The sequence below is a fragment of the Sorex araneus genome, chromosome 1 (assembly GCF_027595985.1).
Source record: "Sorex araneus isolate mSorAra2 chromosome 1, mSorAra2.pri, whole genome shotgun sequence".
NCBI classification, from domain to species: Eukaryota; Metazoa; Chordata; class Mammalia; order Eulipotyphla; family Soricidae; genus Sorex; species Sorex araneus.
In genome coordinates this window covers 360907324-360925506 of record NC_073302.1, presented here as the reverse complement: position 1 = coordinate 360925506, position 18183 = coordinate 360907324, and the positions used below count along the sequence as shown (strand labels likewise).

General features: G+C 48.9%; 1 protein-coding gene across 1 annotated transcript in view; it reads left to right on the top strand.

Moving 5' to 3' along the window:
• Positions 1 to 15857: 15857 nt before the first annotated feature.
• MINDY4 (MINDY lysine 48 deubiquitinase 4) overlaps positions 15858 to 18183 on the top strand; it is a 93773-nt gene continuing 91447 nt past the window's right edge. Inside the window, exon 1 of the mRNA XM_012932360.2 lies at positions 15858 to 16045. Within this exon, the coding sequence (XP_012787814.2) occupies positions 15890 to 16045 (156 nt within the window). The 5' untranslated portion in view covers positions 15858 to 15889. The remainder of the gene's footprint in view (positions 16046 to 18183) is intronic.

The window sequence follows — 18183 nt, the reverse complement described above, 5'->3', positions numbered from 1 at the left end:
TTTCCATGGATCCATGGATCCTGTACCTATTGACAATCCCTCCAACACTGTAAAATAGTGTTTCATTTTCTCCTCAATCTCACAAATCCAAGTTGTTTCCAAGCCTTTCCACGTGGGTGTGAGGTGATAGCTCAATCAAGTTTTGACTTGCAGGGTTTTGGGTAATGTGTAAAATTGAGCATTTTTCCATGTGTGAGGGGGCCGTTTGTAAGACTTCTTTAGAGAAGTATCTACTGCCCAGGTTTTTAAAAACTGAGCTGCTTTTTGTTGCTGCTGCTATTGTACTCATCATGCATTTTAGATATCCGTCCCTTGGCAGGAATCCAAATATCTCCTCACAATTACTTATGTTTTTGTTTTGTGGTCCTTTCATTTTCTTCATAAAACTTTTTAATTTAATGAAGTCCCATCTCTGGGCTAGATTTTGTCCACCTTTTCGTTGGGGTTGTCTGGAGATGAAGTTCTGGATGTTATCACTGGTTTTTTCTCTGCATTTTATGATTTGGGGTCTATCCTCCTCAGTCTTCTATCCTATAGATTAGATTAGAATAGAATTCAACTCTTCTGAGTTGACTGTTGTGTTCGATATTAAAAGTAATCACGTTTTGTTTTATCTTTTGCTCTTTTGTATGTGGCAGTGCAGTTCCCCCAACATCATTTGTTCAAGAGACTTTATTTTCTCTATTGTATGGTTTTGCCCTTCCCTTGAGATCAGTTGTCCCTTTTTGTGCAAGTTTATTTCTGGGTTCTTTATCTTATTCCATTGGTTTCTGTGCCAGCATTTGTTCCTTGTCCCATTGCCACACTTTTAACATGATTGCTCTGAGGTTAAGGAGTATGAAGCCTCCATTTTTCCTCTTTTCTCTCATCATTCTTTGACTATTCAGGGTTCTTCATGGTTCCATACAAGATTGAAAATTGTTTTACTTCCTTGAACAATGACATGGTATCTTATAGGGATTATCTTGAATCTGAAGATTGCTTTTAGAAGAATAAATATTTTAAAAGCGCTCATTCTTCCAGCACCTGAGCCTGGGACAACTTTGTCTTTCTGCTTCTTTGTGTTTTCTATTTCTCGCAGCAGTTTCTGATACTTTTAGTCTCTTGTCTTTTCAGATATTTTCTCTCTTTTTCTGTGATGTAATTGCAAATAAGATGTCTTCTTAATTTTCCTAATCGGTCTTCTGTGCATATAAAGCATGCACCTCTGACCCTAGGGCTGTCTTTCTTACTCTGAAAAAAGTTTTTAATTTATTGTTTTGCATTTTTTAAATCATTTTAAACTTTATTTAAACACCATGATTTACAAAGTTGTTCACAATGTAGTTGTTTTTGGAATTCAATATCTCAACACCAGTCCCACCACCAATGTGGGCTTCCCTCCACCAATGACCCCGTTTCCCACCCACCCCCAATCCTGCTCCCTTATCTGGCACTAATTGAGTTACCTTATATTGCTTATTACAGTAATCATAGTGTTGTAACGGTGTTGCTAAAGCCGTGGCCTGAGGAATACTGCGCTGTGAGCTGTGAGTGGGGCCTTCTGTGTTACTGTTTCTCTCACTGAGCTTCCAGGCTTCTATTCACGTTCCCACCTAATGTTCTTGCCTTTTGGGGGCTCTCAGCTCTGTGAAGTTGGGAGGTGCTGCAGAGCGTCATATGCAGCTGTTCGCTTCAGGGGCTTTGGAGCTGGCATGATCAGCTGCGGGGGTCTCGCTGGTCTCTGAGGTCAGCCCTGAAGCTGGGTGTTTATCTGACCGTGGGAGCCGGCTGGGGGTGGGTGGAGTGCTGGGCTTTATCTGCCCCCGTCCTGCCTGAGTCCAGAGACCTTGGCCCTGTGGCGGCCACGCCTTCCTGGGCTAACTCAGCTGCTGGTGTGTCTCTGAAAGCTTTTACTTTCATGCTGGTATCAACTTCTCACTTGACAATAGCAGTTCTCTTCCTTCCCCTTTTATCTTTGCTATTGTCTCATATCACTGTCCATTTTTTGTTTCCATAACTATATTACTACTAATCTCTTTATTCAGGATTTTGTTATTTATTTGGTTTTGGGCCACACTGAGCTGTGCTAAGGGCTTATGTCTGACTCTGTGCTCAGGGATCATTTCTGGCAGGGTTCAGAGAACTTTGGGTCATGCCTGGGGTTGAACCCATGTCAATCACATGCAAGGCAAGAGCCCACTGTCTGTATCCAGTTCCAAGGTTTTGTAATCTTTTGTTCCTTGTATATATAGAACAGTCAACACTTCTTGTAGAGCAGATCTGGTGGTGATAAACTCTATCAGCTTTATTTTCTTTTTTAAATGTCCTTTGTTTCTCTATCATATTTGAATGATAATCTTTTAGGATAAAGTATTTTGGGAGAGGCAATCATTGCTTCTCAGTAGTGGGACTGTGTCATTCTACTCTTGTCTATCCTGGAGGTTCAGAATTACGATGAAAGCCGGGTCTATGGGCCTTTGTATGTTCCTTTCTCCCCCTTTCCCTGGAAGTTTATCCAAAAGTTTATCTTTGACTTGATAATTGGACAATGGTGGTCTTGATGGAAGTAATTCCAGACCCATATTCTAGGATGTTCTCTGTTTCCTGTGGTTAGTTCTTTCCTTATGCTCGGGATGTTCTCAGCTAGTCTCTAAAAATGTTCCCTCTGTCTTCGCCTTCTGCGACTCTTTGAACTTAGATGTTTACTCTTATGGTGCCTGAGATTTCCCACCAATCTTCACTCTAATTGTTATTTCTCTTTGCTCTTCCCTTTGAGACTTGCTATGATCTGATGTGCTCTGATATGCTTTCTTCTGTGAAGACGAATCTATTAGTGGTTTCATGTTGGTTTTTCATTTAGTGTGCTCCTTACATATGTCATCTATGGCTTTTAAAAAAGCATCTTCAGGGACTGGAGTGACAGAACAGCAGGTAGGGCGCTTGCCTGATCCAGGTTCAATCCCCAGCTTTCCTTATGATTTTCTGAGCCCATGTGGTTCAAGATATAATTACGTATCTCTCCATATATTTTATAACAGCTTTTATTTACTCTTTTTTACCTCCACCATTTCTGCATCTTTACATTTTCCCTCTGGGGACTTGTCATTTTCTTTGGGGAATTCCACGTCATCATTGCAGTGCTTGCCCACGGGAGAATGCTAGCTCCTGCATTCCTGCAGGTGGCATTGTGGCCTCAGTATTGGAATTTTGTTTCTCAGGTTGTGAGAGGAGTGGGAGAAAGATGGAACTGAGGCTATCTAAAACCTCAGTTTACGGGGCCGGAGCAATAGCACAGCGGGTAGGGCGTTTGCCTTGCGGCCGACCCGGGTTCGATCCCCGGCATCCCAAGCACCGCCAGAAGTAATTCCTGAGTGCAAAGCCAGGAGTAACCTCTGAGCATCGCTGGGTGTGACCCAAAAAAAAAAAAAAAAAAAAACACCTCAGTTTATCAATTACAGCGTTTCCAATCCAGGTGGGATGGGACTAGCTCAGAAGAGGCCCCAAACTGCTCTCACCCTCTGAGGCTTCTCCCGCCCCTATTCCTGCCAACTGTCCGCCTTAGTCTCCATTTCCGGGGCACAGATAGATGGCCCTACCATTCCCTGAGGCACTGAGGAGGTAAATCACTCGGGTGGTCTGCTGCTAACCTAAAACACCAGGACTCCTTTTGTAGTTGCTGTTCTAGAGTTCAGTTTCTGCATTTCACCTCTGGGTGAAGATGGTTAGTTTTCTAGTCTTGGCCCTTCCCCACCTGGTCAGCATACGTGTGCCCAGATTCCTTCACAGCACAACCTGTCCCTCCAATTCCATTTTGCACCTTGCCAGCCCACCTTCTAATCCGTGGACGCATATGTCTCTGGGACAATTGGGCTATGAGTAGTTGGGATATTTTGTTCAACATGTATTGATTTCTGATTGTCCTTCAGATGAGAAATTTCCTCATTAACATTTATTCTATTATATTTTTAAAGTTTTTAATTTGTTCATTTATTTGTTCCTTTTTTTCCCTCCTATTTTACTTTATTTCTTTACATGTGAACTAATAATGGATTCTTATTTCACTCAATTTTTAAAATTATTAATTAATTAATTTAGGTTTTTGAGCCACACACAGTGGTGCTCAGGGCTTACTACTGACGGCACTCAGGGAGCACTCCTGGTATGCTCAGGAGACCATTTGTGGTGCTAGAGATCAAACCAGGTCAGCAGCGTGCAAGGCAGGCACTTTACCTGTTGCACATTTCCTCTGACCCTCAGTGGATTTTATTCTATATCGCTGCCATTACTTTAATACATGGGTTTAGCCTACAGGTACTTTAGTTTGCTTGTGTTCTTTTTGACATACTCCCATCATTTTCTAATCATTTCTTTACTAAGTCAGTTTTGTCATTCTCAATGAAACTAATATTAACTAATATCATATAGCATGGGTGTTCAAACAGAAATGAGGGCTCTGGGATCACCAGTTTCCCCCTTGGGTTTTTTTTTTTTTGGTTTTTGGGTCACACCTGGCGATGCACAGGGGTTCCTCCTGGCTCTGCACTCAGGAATTACTCCTGGCAGTGCTCAGGGGACCATATGGGATGCTGGGATTTGAACCCGGGTCGGCCGCGTGCAAGGCAAACGCCCTACCCGCTATGCTATCACTCCAGCCCCACAGTTTCCCCCTTGGATAGGGGCAGAGGACACTGCTTGATGGGAAATGAAGTGTCCATAAAACAGTCACTCCTGTCAGAGTTCAATGGGGAACACCCTGGTGACCGCCTGCTCCAAGATAGCCTCGTTTGGAGCAAAGGACACAGGCCAGTGCGGCGGACAAAGAGGTCAGAGAACCAGGAGAAGGGAGAACAAAAGGGCCTTGGGTGGAAAGCTGTGGGGAGTAGGACATCTCCAAGGGAAGGTTTCATGTCAGGCCACACAGTGAATGATCCTGTGGTGCAGCATATGAGCTGCCCCAACAGGCAGGTTCACACCTGACAGGCACCATTCAGCTGCTCCAGGGCTCCGAGGCTGTGGTCTCAGCACACACGGAAGCAGTGGGCAGCTTCTCGTTCCCAGATCTCTGTTGTACACACACATAAACAGACCAACTGATGCACCTCCAAACAGACTGCAACTTATTTCTCTTGTTCACAGCCACCTGACCTCCATCCATGTAGCCATGCAACGAAACAACTTTCCTTTTACCTTGTTTTTTCGTGGTCCCTCAAGAAGATGCTTGGACTTGGGGGAGCATCCAAGTTACATGGAGGGTTAGGAGAGATGGATTTCTGGCCCCGCTCTCAGAATTTCAGATTCAGTAGCTAAGAAGTAGGAACTGAATATGTGCCATGATGATAATCGTCATTGATGTAGATACTGCTTTTTTCTTTTGATGGGGTGGGAGGAGCGTGGCACACATTGAGAGTGTTCGGAGGTTAGCTTTGCATTTATAGTCATAGTCCATAAGCTGTGGTGCTACTGAGCCCTGCCTGACCAGAGAACAAATCACAAAAGCATGAGACCTGGTTTCAAGGCATGCTGGCCCTCTCATGCCATTGATGCTATAATTCCAGGGAACATCCAACTGCAGAAGAAGGGGAAACAGAGTGTGACTCAAAAACCAATTGCTGGGCTCTAAATAGAGCATCATAAATGATAGAAAGAATGGATCATGTTGGGGACCTAGTGTGCTTCATATCCGGTCTTCGAAAGCTGTCTGTTCATTTGCTCAGACTAATATTTTGATGTAGAACACTTTTTTCTTTTCTTTTCTTTTCTTTTCTTTTCTTTTCTTTTCTTTTCTTTTCTTTTCTTTTCTTTTCTTTTCTTTTCTTTTCTTTTCTTTTCTTTTCTTTTCTTCTTGTTCTTTCTTTCCTATTATTTTCCTTTCTTTTCTTGCCACACCCAGGGATGCCCAGGGGATTACTCCTGGCTCTGCAATCAGGAATTACTCCTGGTGGTGCTTGGAGGATCATATGGGATGCCAGGGATCAAATCCAGGTTGACTGCAGACAAGGCAAATGCCCTATCTGTTGTACTAATGCTCCAGCCCATGGTAGCTTTTATAGAGAATTTTTAAAAAATTTAGTTTATTGAATCACCATGTGGAAAATTACAATGCTTTCAGGCTTAAGTCTTAGTCATACAATGCTGAAACAACCATCCCTTCACCAGTGCCCATATCCCACCACCGGAAAAACAAAAAAACAACAACAAAAAACCCACAGTACGCCTCCTATCCCGCCCACCCCCGCACCCCCCCCTTATAACTGATAAATTTCACTTTAATTTCTATTTACTTTGGTTACATTCACTATTTCAACACAATCCTCACCATTATTGTTAGGAGCACCCCACTAGAGTCAGACCTGTTGTGAAGGGAAATGGATTTGGATTTCTGTACTTTAACAACTAAGTCCAGGGAGATTTCTTCCGGATATTGGATCATTGCAAGCTTGTAAATCCCATCTATGGTCGTCATAATATGGCGGTCCCCACGCCCTTCATCCCCGGGAAGGGATAGTCGAGAGAGAGAAATAACTTTCCCCTCCTGGGTGGGCACGGGGGTCGAGGCTTGGTTCTCAGGCTGTAGATACTCTGCAAGTAGCTGCCCACGTTGAGTTTGGTTCAGCTGGGTCTGGATTCACGCTGGTGCAGCTGCAGAGGAGCCGCACATGCGTGCAGCCCCCGGGGTCACATCTCAGGGGAGGGAGGGGCCGGTGCCTCCCACCTTCCCAAGAGCACCCTCGAGTCCTTTTGCTGCAGTTTTTGTCATATAATCCCATCTGTGGTCGTCATAATATGGCGTCCCCACGCCCTTCATCCCCGGGAAGGGACAGGCGAGAGAGAGAAATACCTTTCCCCTCCTGGGCCGGCTCGGGGTCGAGGCTTGGTTCTCAGGCTGGAGACATTTATAGAGAATTTTTATTCTAGATATGGTCTAGACAAACATCTTTTCACAATACCAAACAAATAAGCATTGATTTGTAAATATTTGTTAGCATTCATTTGAGAGGCAGAGTATGGCAGAATTTATAAGTAAAAATAATGTCTATCATTGTGTCACTGAGGTCAAAATCCAATGATGTTTGAAGAAAGATAAAGATTTTGCCTTGAATTTATTTCAAATATCTTTCTTTTCTTTCATCTTCCTCTTCTTCCTACTCCTCCTCTTCTTTTTCTCCTTCATTTTCTTCTTTCTCTTCCTCCTCCTTCTCCTCTTTCACTTCCTCCTCCTCCTTCTCCTCCTCCTCCTCTCTCCTTTTGCTCTTTCTCCTCCTCCTCCTCCTCCTCCTCCTCTTCCTCCTCCTCCTCTTCTTCCTCCTCCTGCCCTTTTAAAGTTCTTCAGATTTTCTCCTTCTCTCCTGTACCCTGCAGTACTCAGATCTTATTCCTGACTGTGCTCAGGGATCACTCCTGGTGCTCCTTAGGAGCCATATGAAGTGCTGGGGATCAAATTTATGTCTGCTTCATGCAAGGTAAGCACTTTATTTGCTGTGTTATCTCCTCTTCTGCCCTTCAGCATCATTTCTTTTTTTTGGAGGGATGGGGTGACACACTCAGTGTTGCTGAGGGATTATTTCTGACTCTGCACTCAGGAATCACTCTTGGTAGGCTCAGGGAACCTTATGGGATGCTGGGGATTGAATCCAGGTCAACCATGTGCAAGGCAAGCATCTTACCTGCTGCAGTATCTCTCTGGCCCTAAGCATAATTTCTTAACGAATATTATGATCGCCAAAGGGTGGCATGTTATTTCTTTCACTTTTCTTTGTTTTCACAACAAAAGCACCCAGTCAGTCTGGGGGCTCCACTGTGTTTGGGGGTTGCTCCTGTCTGTGCTTGGAGGAAGAGCAGGGCCAGGAATGAAATTGGAGAGCAGTGCCAGGCTTCCTGCACGCAGAGCGCAGAGCACAAACTCAGCCCTTTGATCTAGCCTTTCAGCTCCCCATGCAGATTCAATAAGAAACTACTCACAGGCGGCCCCTGACTGAGACCTCAGCTCTCTCTGAGAGTCCCGGTGTGCACCTGATGGTGAGAACACAGGGGTGTGAAGTAACCGCCAAAGGTTAAAGCCTGCCCCAGACAAGGCATCTATTTACCTGGACCAAGAGCAACTCGCCTTGAGAATTGCACTGGGCCATTCTGTGGTGAGACACAGTGAAGTGGGCTGTGTTAGTCAGTGACAGTCAGAGCAATGGTGTCAATAGTGTGTGTGTGTGTGTGTGTGTGTGTGTGTGTGTGTGTGTGTGTGTGTAAAACACCTATATTTGTTCAAATATATGAGGAAGGTGTATATGCATGCATGCATTTATGGAGAGGGAGGGAAGTAGGGGGGCATAGAGGCAATTAGGGAGAGAAAGAGTGAGAAAGAAAGAGAGAACGCATATAAAATATATAGAACAGATTGGCAGGCTGGAGAGCCAAAGGAAAATACCCATGGACACTACCGTATATTTTTCTTTAAAATATTTAACTGACTGAACAAAACCTACCATGTTACGGGAAATTCTATTATTCAGAATCTACTGATTTCAATGGTATCTTACCATGTACATGGCCATCTCCCACCTTTTAAAAATTGGTAATCTCATTTTTTCAAGAGGAGACATCTGGATTGATGTTTGACCAAATATCTGGGTACTGTGGCCTGGTGAAATTTTCACATGAAATGACCAATTGTGGAAAAGTAGGAGAATTCCATTTATTTGGTTAAATTAGATACAGGATTTCAGAATCTCATTGGGTATTTCTGCTTCCCCTTACCCTCTGCCTGGCACAGGCCCGCCTGATGCTCCAGCTACACAGACTTGTATGGATATCTGGATGATCTTATGTGAAAACGAGCCACATCTGGAGTGTCTGAGGCTAAGTGACAGGCTGCAAGCTTGGCCACCGTTATGGCCATCATTACCGCATCATTATCATCCTGTGGGGGTCTGGACCTTTCCACATTTCTGGTTGCATGTTGGCCCATGACATGCTTGTGTGGACAGTCTGTGGACGAGCTGCTCCTTCACACTTCCAAGGGCAGTGACAGACTGGTCCTATTGCTCTGACCTCTGGGGACGGTGGCCAGACAGCTGAGAAAGTCTGAGGGTCACTTCATTGGAAGAGTTGGCTTGTCTTTGCAGTGCAGCTGGTCCCAATATATCACGCCTCGGTCCATGCTCCACCTCCTCACCCCGGATTGCTGGCTGCTGGTGAAAGCATGGTTCTGGAGACAATGTGTATGCATCTGTTCTCCCTGACCTGTAGCAGACAGCAGTCCTGTTTGCCTTCAAAGGGCCCTCAGTGAGAGGGTTCTTATCTGGTTAACCCCCCCAGAGCATCCTGGAAGGTGAACCATATTCTTTCAAAACAGTGCAATAGTCTTCTTGTTCCAAGGCCCCTACCATGATGGTTACACCCAGTGGGGCACCCGGAGTCCGGGTTCATAGATGCATTGATCTTCTGTGTATAGCAGTGTGTCATCTCTCTCTCTCTCTCTCTCTCTCTCTCTCTCTCTCTCTCTCTCTCTCTCAAAAACACACAGTCTACATATTAAAGCTTGCCTACACACCCAAGAATCCTTTCTCCCCTGTGTGAAAGCTGGGTTATGAGGCAAAGCCATCTACAGTGTCTTTCCATTACAAAGTCTTTTCAAAATCCCTCTGCAACTCCCACCTTCTCTCCCTCATTTCCTACCCTGTCATGGGGCACAGACTCAACATTCTACTTTGGCTCATGGCCTTCTCCATCCATTGGTCTCTGCAAGGCCCAGCACAATTGACTAATGAATAAATAGAAATCACATCGCAAATGCATATACATAAAACAAAGACCGAAAAGACCAACACTTGTTCCCTGGCCCTGTGCCTGAGCCTTCTCCTTCTGTGGTTACTGCTGTCCTGAATTCTGTGGCCTTTACTCCTTTGATTCTCTTTTCATAAAGCTTGACTGAAACTATCCTTTCCCAGAAATTATGATGGTTTAGAAATCTACACAAATACTGTGTGCCATCACGGGGATTCACTTTTTCTATCACAACCCTTTGTTGAAGCTCCTGGTGCCGTCTGTTTCTGAGAAGGGGAGTGAAATGAGAGGGGGTCTCAAGTGAGACCCCCACTCAGCTTGGCTGGCGCTGGTTTTCGCCAGTGTGTGGGGTGGAGAAACTGTTCCCCAGGTACTGAACAGACCCATGCTGTAGCTTTGGTTTCTCCAGGTGTTTACCCCAGCGTCTGGAGCTCAGAGAAGCATTTTCCTCCCCATTTTTGATGCCGGTAGATCTTCACAAGGTTCAAATGCTTATTTTGATGCCTGTGTGTTCCCTGTGTGATTCTCATTGTAAGGCGCCATTGATGATGGCCCCAATCAAGCTCTGTATGTGGGAGCACGGGGAGCACGGGAAGCATGGGGAGCATGGAAAGAGCAGCGTGGGGTCTGGCAGGGATCTGCGGCAAAGAAAGAGCCATGCAATGCAATCCCGCCTCCTCCTCAGGTGCTGGCAGGACGCCTTTCCTTCTCCCCATTCCGAGCAGCTTGGCCCCTTTCACTTGACATTGTAAGGTTTTCGTTAGGTTACTAACCCCACTAGGAGCCAGCTCTGTGTCTGGAGAAAGAATGCATTCCTGTGCTTGCTCTGCTAAGTGCTCCGTTCCAGTGTGATTGAAAACGCCCCTTAGCAAAGTCTCTCTTACCTAGATAACTGCTGTGGTTGTCTCCTAAATGGTCTCTGTTTCTAGACATATCATCAGTCTGTTCTCCGCACAAAAGTCCGAGAGATGGGATCAGAGAAGATAGCACAGCAGGTAGGGGCTTTTCATTTTGCATGCATCCAACCCAGATTTGATCCCTGACACCTCATATAGTTCCCTGAGCCCACCAGGAATGGTCCCTGAGTGCAGAGCCAGGAGTAAGCCCTAAGCATTGCCAGGTGTGACCCAAAACTAAAAAAAAAAAAGTAGGAGGGATTCTGTCAAAACCTAAGTCAGATTTTGTTTTTTCTTTGCTCAAAACCCAAGTCAGAGACAAATGTTCAGGATCCTCAGACTCAGGCTAGTGGCCTCGTTCCCTGCTCTCACTGCAGGCTTCTTTCTCTCACAGCTCTCAGGATGCTTGCTGTCACAGGGCCTTTGCACCTGCTGTCTCCTTTTCCAGGTTTGCTTTTCTCCCAAGTCTGCTTAGCTCTCATTTTCTTTTCCTTCAGGGTTTTGCTAAAAGAGTCCTAATTAATTATTTCAGGCTAAATGGTTCTGGTTGAAATAAATGGTCATGTTTCCTTAAAAATTCATATGTTAAAACCCTAACTCCTGGGACCAGGAATAATACTCGGTTAGGGCATATACCTTGCCCTGGCACCACACTCCTCCCAACCCCGGTACCATGGGCCCAAGTAGCGCTGGTGCTAGCATTGAATCTCCAGCTGGTTTTACAGAGTGTTGCTGGGCACGACCTCTGGCCCCTGAGCACAGCCAGAGAGCCCCAGAGCATACTCCTGCAAGCCCAGCACCCAGAGGAGACTTTGGGGGGTAGTTTGGCCTCGATGATGGGACTGTCAGGGTTAGTACTCTTCTGAAAGAGACCCCAGGAGCACCCTCAGACATCTGAAGCAGCGCAAAAAGCAGACCCTGGCAGACAGTGAATATACTGGAACCTAGGTCTTGGATTTCTAGCCTCAGAATGACATATAACAACTTTGCTGCTCCCAAGTCATTCAGTCTATGGCATTCAGCCCTCGCAGCCTTGGTGCCCCACAGCAGCCACCTTGGATCACTCTTTCAAAAACTGTGCAGGGTAATGAAATACTATACAGCTATTAGGAAAAATGAATTCATGAAATTTGCCTATAAACGGATGGACATGGAGAGTATCATGCTGAGTGAAGTGAGTCAGAAGGAGAGGGACAGACATAGAATGACTGCACTCATTTGTGGTATAAATAAATACATATATATATATATAAAATATATCCATGACCAGGGAAAACAGGGCCTAGGAAGACTGGTCAATGATTGGAACTAACCACAAGCATGTGTGGGCTTAGGATAGGTAAGATAGAGAAGGGACTAGGGTGACAATAATAGCAAGGAATGATCCTGCTGGACAGGATCTGAGGCTTAAAAGTAGGTAACGGGATGTTCTTGATAACCTTTCAGTATCAATGTTGCAAACCACAATGGCCTGAGAGAGAGAGAGAGAGAGAGAGAGAGAGAGAGAGAGAGAGAGAGAGAGAGAGAGAGAGAGAGAGAGAGAGAGAGAGAGAGAGAGAGAGAAGCAAAGCGCCTGCCATAGAGGCAGGCAGAGGCTGGGGGGTGGAGGGTGATGGGAGGGAACCTGGGGACACTGGTGCTGGGAAATGTGCACTGGTGGAGGGACGGGTGTTGGAGCACTGTATGACTGAAACCTAATCATGAACAGCTTTGTAAGGGTCTATCTCACAGTGATTCAATAAAAAGTAAACGAAATGTGCGGGCACTGGGGAGAGTAATCAAAGGGCTAGAGTGCAGGCTTTGCAGAGGGGAGCCCCATTTTTTATTGTTTTGGTTTTGGTTTTTGGGCTACACCCAGAGGTGCGCCCCTGGTTCTGCACTCAGGGATCACTCCTGGCAGTGCTCAGAGGACTTTATAGGATGCCAGGGATCAAACTCGAGTTGGCTGCTTGCAAGGCAAGCACCCTATCCACTATTCTATCACTCCAGCTTCCAGGTTTGGTCCTGGATCAGCAAAAATTCCGCGTGCCTGGCTGAGGGTATATCTCCAAGTACCTCCAAGGTGTGAAGCTCCACATCCTGTTCCGTCTGCTCCATCAAAGCTCTTCAACTCTTTAAATCTATTCTCTGTTTTCTTTAACTACCTGCTCTGTTTTATGTGTTTCTACTTTTTCTTTTTGCTTCACTTGCTGTATTTTTCTCCTTCGCCCCTCCCTCGGAGAGGACACAGATTCTGCAGGGCTAAGTCCACAGTGTCTGTCCACCAGTTATGTGGCATGCACCCATCAGACTAGTCATGAAGAAAGGAATGAACAAATACATGAAGTTTTAGCTCTTTGCTCTCATTATACCTTCATCTGTCTCCATGAAGAAGAAGCCCTCTTCATTCTGCCGGGTGATGTAACACTATTGTGAAAATCCCCTGCTCTCAGGCTGTGTAAGCCATTCCTTCACATGCAGAGATAACGCATTAACAGATGTTCGAGGGCTCTCTCGCCGACCGCGGTTGGTGCTCTTGAGCCGATTCTCCACCCAGGATGGCTGTTGCCTTGGACGGACGAAGGAAGAACGAGGGCCAAGCTGGTTGCTGATTAGTCTATTCAATCTCTCGTCTCTCCCAGCTCTCTCCAACCCTCTGTGTGTGTGTAACCATGCAATTCTTTCTTCCCGCTCTGTCTCCTCTCTCTCTCTCTCTCTCTCTCTCTCTCTCTCTCTCTCTCTCTCTCTCTGCTGTCTCTCTGCTGTCTTCATAACCATCTCTCCTTCAATACCCCCTTTCTCCCTGCAGAGATTTTTTTTTATACTCTCATCACTCCTCCCCAACCACGCCTCCCTATGGGAAGTGCAATCAAAAATGTTTTTTCAGTCTTCCCGACCACCTGCAGCCCACGAGGGCAAAACAGCCCTTAAGGTGTGTTTCTCCTCTCCTTAGACTTGCAACTTAATTAACATCTTTAATTCTCCTTCCTAATATTTACCATTCTGTATGGTCACAGTAACAGACACTTTTAGGCTGTACGGTGACTCTCCTGGGGACATCTCACCAGATTAAGACAACAGTGCTCAGGGCAGATCAACCATTCCTAACCCCAGCAGTGTCCAAATCTAGTTATTACTTTTTGGTTCATGACAGAGTTTGTCCATGACCAAGCTCTTAACTTACAGTTAAGCATTAGGGCACTTTGGCCAGGCCCATTTCGATGCCAGGGTAGCTCATAGCTCACCGCTTGCCCTGTGTCCATCCAGTCCCTCGTTGGAACCCTGCTTTGGGGGATCTAGGAAGTAAGGGCAACTGAGGCTTAAGTCGACGGAGCAGATGTCCAGGAGGTAATATAATCTGGAGTCAGTCAACTCCCAAGCCACAAGCTTGTCTTTTTAACTGTCTTTCTGTATACATACAAGAAGCAGCCGCTCTGAAATAGCTAACCATGCAAAGGACATTAAGGAGAAGAGAAAGACAATATTTACAAGTCAGAGTCTGATTAGGAGACAAAGGTAACTGACAGGTTGGGGAACAATTAACAAACACAAGCTCTCAGCAGCCAGGGAGGAAGGGCAAACCACTGTTATCCTACAACTATGACTCGCAAATCATCTCTTTACTTTCCCTTCATTTTGTGGGGGGAGGGATGAGGGCTTTGGGCAACCCTTGCCTGGGCTGAGGCTTAGTCATGGCTCTCAGGTCAGGGATCATTGCTGGTGGAGCTCAGGGCACCCTATGCGTCGAACTGGGGGCTGCTACATGGAAGGCAAATGCTTTACCCCTCAACTATGTCATGTGTGCTTCAATGTTGCACATCCACTAATGTGTTCTCGTAGCTGCAATGTGAGGCTCCCTGGACTGAGGGTCACGTGGTTTTCTGGCTCTGTCACATCATCGCATGCTCCAGCGAGGCATCTCAGAGATCATTGCGTGCTGGGAGGAAGGTAGCTGAGATGACATGGTGTGCCGTGTTTCAGGGGGTACCTAGGAAGCCTGAGGAGAGGGGCACAGCTGCTCCCCAAGTGTGAGGCATGCTGCTGGCGGCTGGAAGATGACTTTAGACTTTATGAGCATGGAACTTTTTGGTGCTGGATTGGAATTATCCTATATTCAACATTGAAGAAGCAAGTGTAACTCATGGAGTTTTGGATATTACTGCTTGGAAATGCTTTCAAAATCATCTTGAGGACCAGAGCAATAGCACAGCATTTGCCTTGCACGTGGCTGACCCAGGTCTGATCCCTGGCACCCCATATGGTGTACCCCGTGCACCGCCAGGAGTTATTCCTGAGTGCAGAGCCAGGAGTAACCTCTGAACACTGCAGGGTGTGGCCCAAAAAGGGAAAGAAGAAAAAAGCATCGTGAAAATGTATGTTGGTGTAAAGAACATAAAATAGGGGCCGGAGTGAGAGCTGGTAGAGCACTACCCTTGAACCTGGTAGTCCCTTTGATCCCTAGCTTCCCATATGGTCCCCTGAGTCCATCAGGAGTGATCCCTGAGTGCAGAGCCCGGAGTAAGCCCTGAGCATGGCTGGGTGTGGTCCCCAAACAAAAACAACCATGTCACCTCCAAGCTAAGGGAGAGACTCTGGAGGGGGCTCACTCTGCCCAAGCCTTGGACTCCTCAGAACTGTGAGAAAACACATCTCTGCTGTGGTCCATGAGGTGGTAGCAACAGTGCACCAGATGCTGGCAATGACGTGCAGATGATGTGCACGGGCAGGACGGGAAGCTGGGACGGGCAGGCAGAGGCTTGGCAGTAGCCGCAGCTAAGTCTTCTTCACCTTGCTTTCGGGGAGGCTCCTCCGTGAGCGCCTTGCCTGGGATCTGCAGGAATTAAGGATGCATGCATGGTGGCGCGCTCTGGGGCTCCGTCACTGGCCTCTGGCTGTGGGAAAGCAGACACCGAGGGGTGGGCCTGTCCTCCCATGTCGGTGTCAAAGTAGCAGAACCCCCAATCCAGGCCTGCCTGGTCACCAGGAGCGGGCAGCGGTTCTGCTGGTGGACGTCCGGGGCCGAGAGGCAAGCACTGTCCCCGTTTAACATCGTGCGAAACGCAGACCGGCGTGGAGCAGAGCGGGTTCCAGGCCACCCAGAAGGCCGCGGTCCGGGGTCCGAGCGCAGGGCCCGGGTTCCCGCTTCCCGGGCTCTGCTGCTGCTGGCAGAAGCGAATGGGAAGTGGCTCCGCCCGCTGGGCTCCCGCGGGCCCTGCCCACAGGCTCCGGGCCGGGGAGGAGCCCGGCCGGCTCTGATGCCACCGTCTCCACGGCAACGCGGCCATACTGGCCCAACCGACCCGGGGGGCTGGGTGCAGGGCCGCGGCCTCGTGGCCAGGGCGGGCAGCATGGACAGCCTCTTCGTGGAAGAGGTGGCCGCCTCCCTGGTGCGGGAGTTCCTCAGCAGAAAGGTACGTGCCCCCTCCGCGGCGGCGGGCGACTGCTTTCTCCGGGGGTCCCCTGCAGCCCGGGCCCCCTGCAGCCCGCGCACCCCTGCAGCCCCGCACCCGGCGGGGCGGCCCATCCTCCGCCGCCCGGCCCGGAGATGCGGCTCTCAGGCGCCGCGGGCCCGGGCCAGGAAAACTACATTTCCCAGGAGCCCGCGGGGCCAGGCGCAGCCCCCCCTCCCCCCCCCCGGGAGCTGGGCCGCGGCCCTCCTGGCGCCCCTGCACCCCAGCCTGCGGGGGCACCCCCACCCCGCCCCCGGGCGCCTCCCGACGCCCCTCCGCCGAGCCCGCCCAGCTCTGCAGGCCGCCCGAGCGCGGGGCAAGAACTGCCCGCAGAGACTCTGGCAAAAAGTTGGGGCCCGTGGAACCCTTCGGTTCTGTTCCCCCCGGCGGGAAACGCAGGCTTGGCCTTTGTTTCTGCGTAGAAGTCCCCCAGTTGGCTTATCCCAGGGAAGTTTTCGCATTGCTCAGGAAGTTAAGTTGTGTCCCGGGGTGCAGGTTAGAGTAGGGGTGTCCAGCGCCTCCGTCCGCCGCCCGCTGGGGCCAGATTAAGACATGCACAGTGGGGCTGGAGTGGGTGGTGGGGTACTCCTGCCTTGCACGTGCCGGCCTCCTGCACCACACACAGGTCCCCCAAACAACAGCAACAAACCTCTCCCCCCAACACACAGCTCGCAGAGCTCCAGAAGTGAAGGGGAAGGGTTGGGAGTCAGAGAAGGGGCCTGGGTGCCCGCTGCTAACCCGGATGCTATGCTTGGGGGACCCTCACCTGTGGCGGGAGCGTGCTAGGGAGAGAGGGGGACGTTTGCCCCTGTTTCGTTTCTCAGTGGAATCTGATGAGCGGGTGGCTGGGGTTTGAGGTGAGAGGAGGTGTGAAACAGTCATCCAGGATTTGAGCCAGCGAGTGGCCAGGGAGCCAGGCATTACAGGGGTTCATGGCTGTGAGTTTGGGGTGAAGCCTCCTTCAGCTCTGCACCCCGACAGGGGGTTAAGGGAAAAGGGACTTAGGCATGGAGGGCAGGGTGCTGGGGATGTGGTTACAGTGGTGGGTGGGTGAGTGAGAAGATGCTGGGAATGGTGAAGAAGGTTCTGGAACAGTGGAGGCAGAGGAGACTGAGGCGGAAGTGCATACTGGGCTCATGGTGGCTGAGCTGGAAGGGAGGACACGAGAGATGCTGGGAACCGAGGCGCTTGGAAGGCTCCCTACCGTGGTGGCCAGCCCCGGCATGCACTGGGAACGGGTGGTGAGGGGTCAGTCACGGCCCTGAGGCTGGCATATCAGAACAGTCACGCTTGGGCTCGTCTGTCACTGGAAGTCTGTTGTGACACTGCCCTTGGGTGTCCACAAGTGCTTGATGTGTGTGTTCAGGGGCCAAGGCAGTGGTGCTCGGTGGGAAGAGGCAGAGTCAGCAGTGGAGGGTGGGGTCTGAGGGGGTGCTGGGGAGAGCCCCCTGCAGCCTCTGGTCTTACTCTGGTTCAGTGTTAGCTCCTGGAGGGATTGTGTGGGCAGCGTGGTCTTGCCCCTTGGTCTCGTGATCATTGGGTAGGAGAGGCTCCATGTACGCCTCTCTTCCAGGTTTTTTTTTTTTGGGGGGGGGGGGTCACTCCTGGCGATGCACAGGGGTCATTCCTGGCTCTGCACTCAGAAATTACTCCTAGCAGTGCTCAGGGGGATCATATTGGCTGGGATTCGAACCCGGGGTTAGCTGTATGCAAGGCAAACGCCCTATCCTCTGTGCTACCGCTTCAGCCCCTCTTCTACGACCCCTGTGAGGGAAGAGGCCCCTCTCCTTGATGGGAGCACCCTGGGTTTTCACAGTGGAGCACCTGCCCGGCCCCGAGCCCCAGGAGAGTGTGTGCTTTCCGCCCTGGAGCAGAAGGCAGGGAAGGCAGCTCCATTGCAGTCCCGGCTCTCTAGTGATCACGTAGAAGGTGGGAGGCGTGTGGCTCCCTTACGGTGACTGCCCCCTGACCACATTCCTGTGTGCAGGCCACCACCAGGAGGCGCCCTTAATGACCTCAGTCCCAAGCATCCCACTTCCGGCCGGTCCCCTCCTTATGATCGCGGCACGCACTGTTCATCCACCTCAGTCTCACCTGCA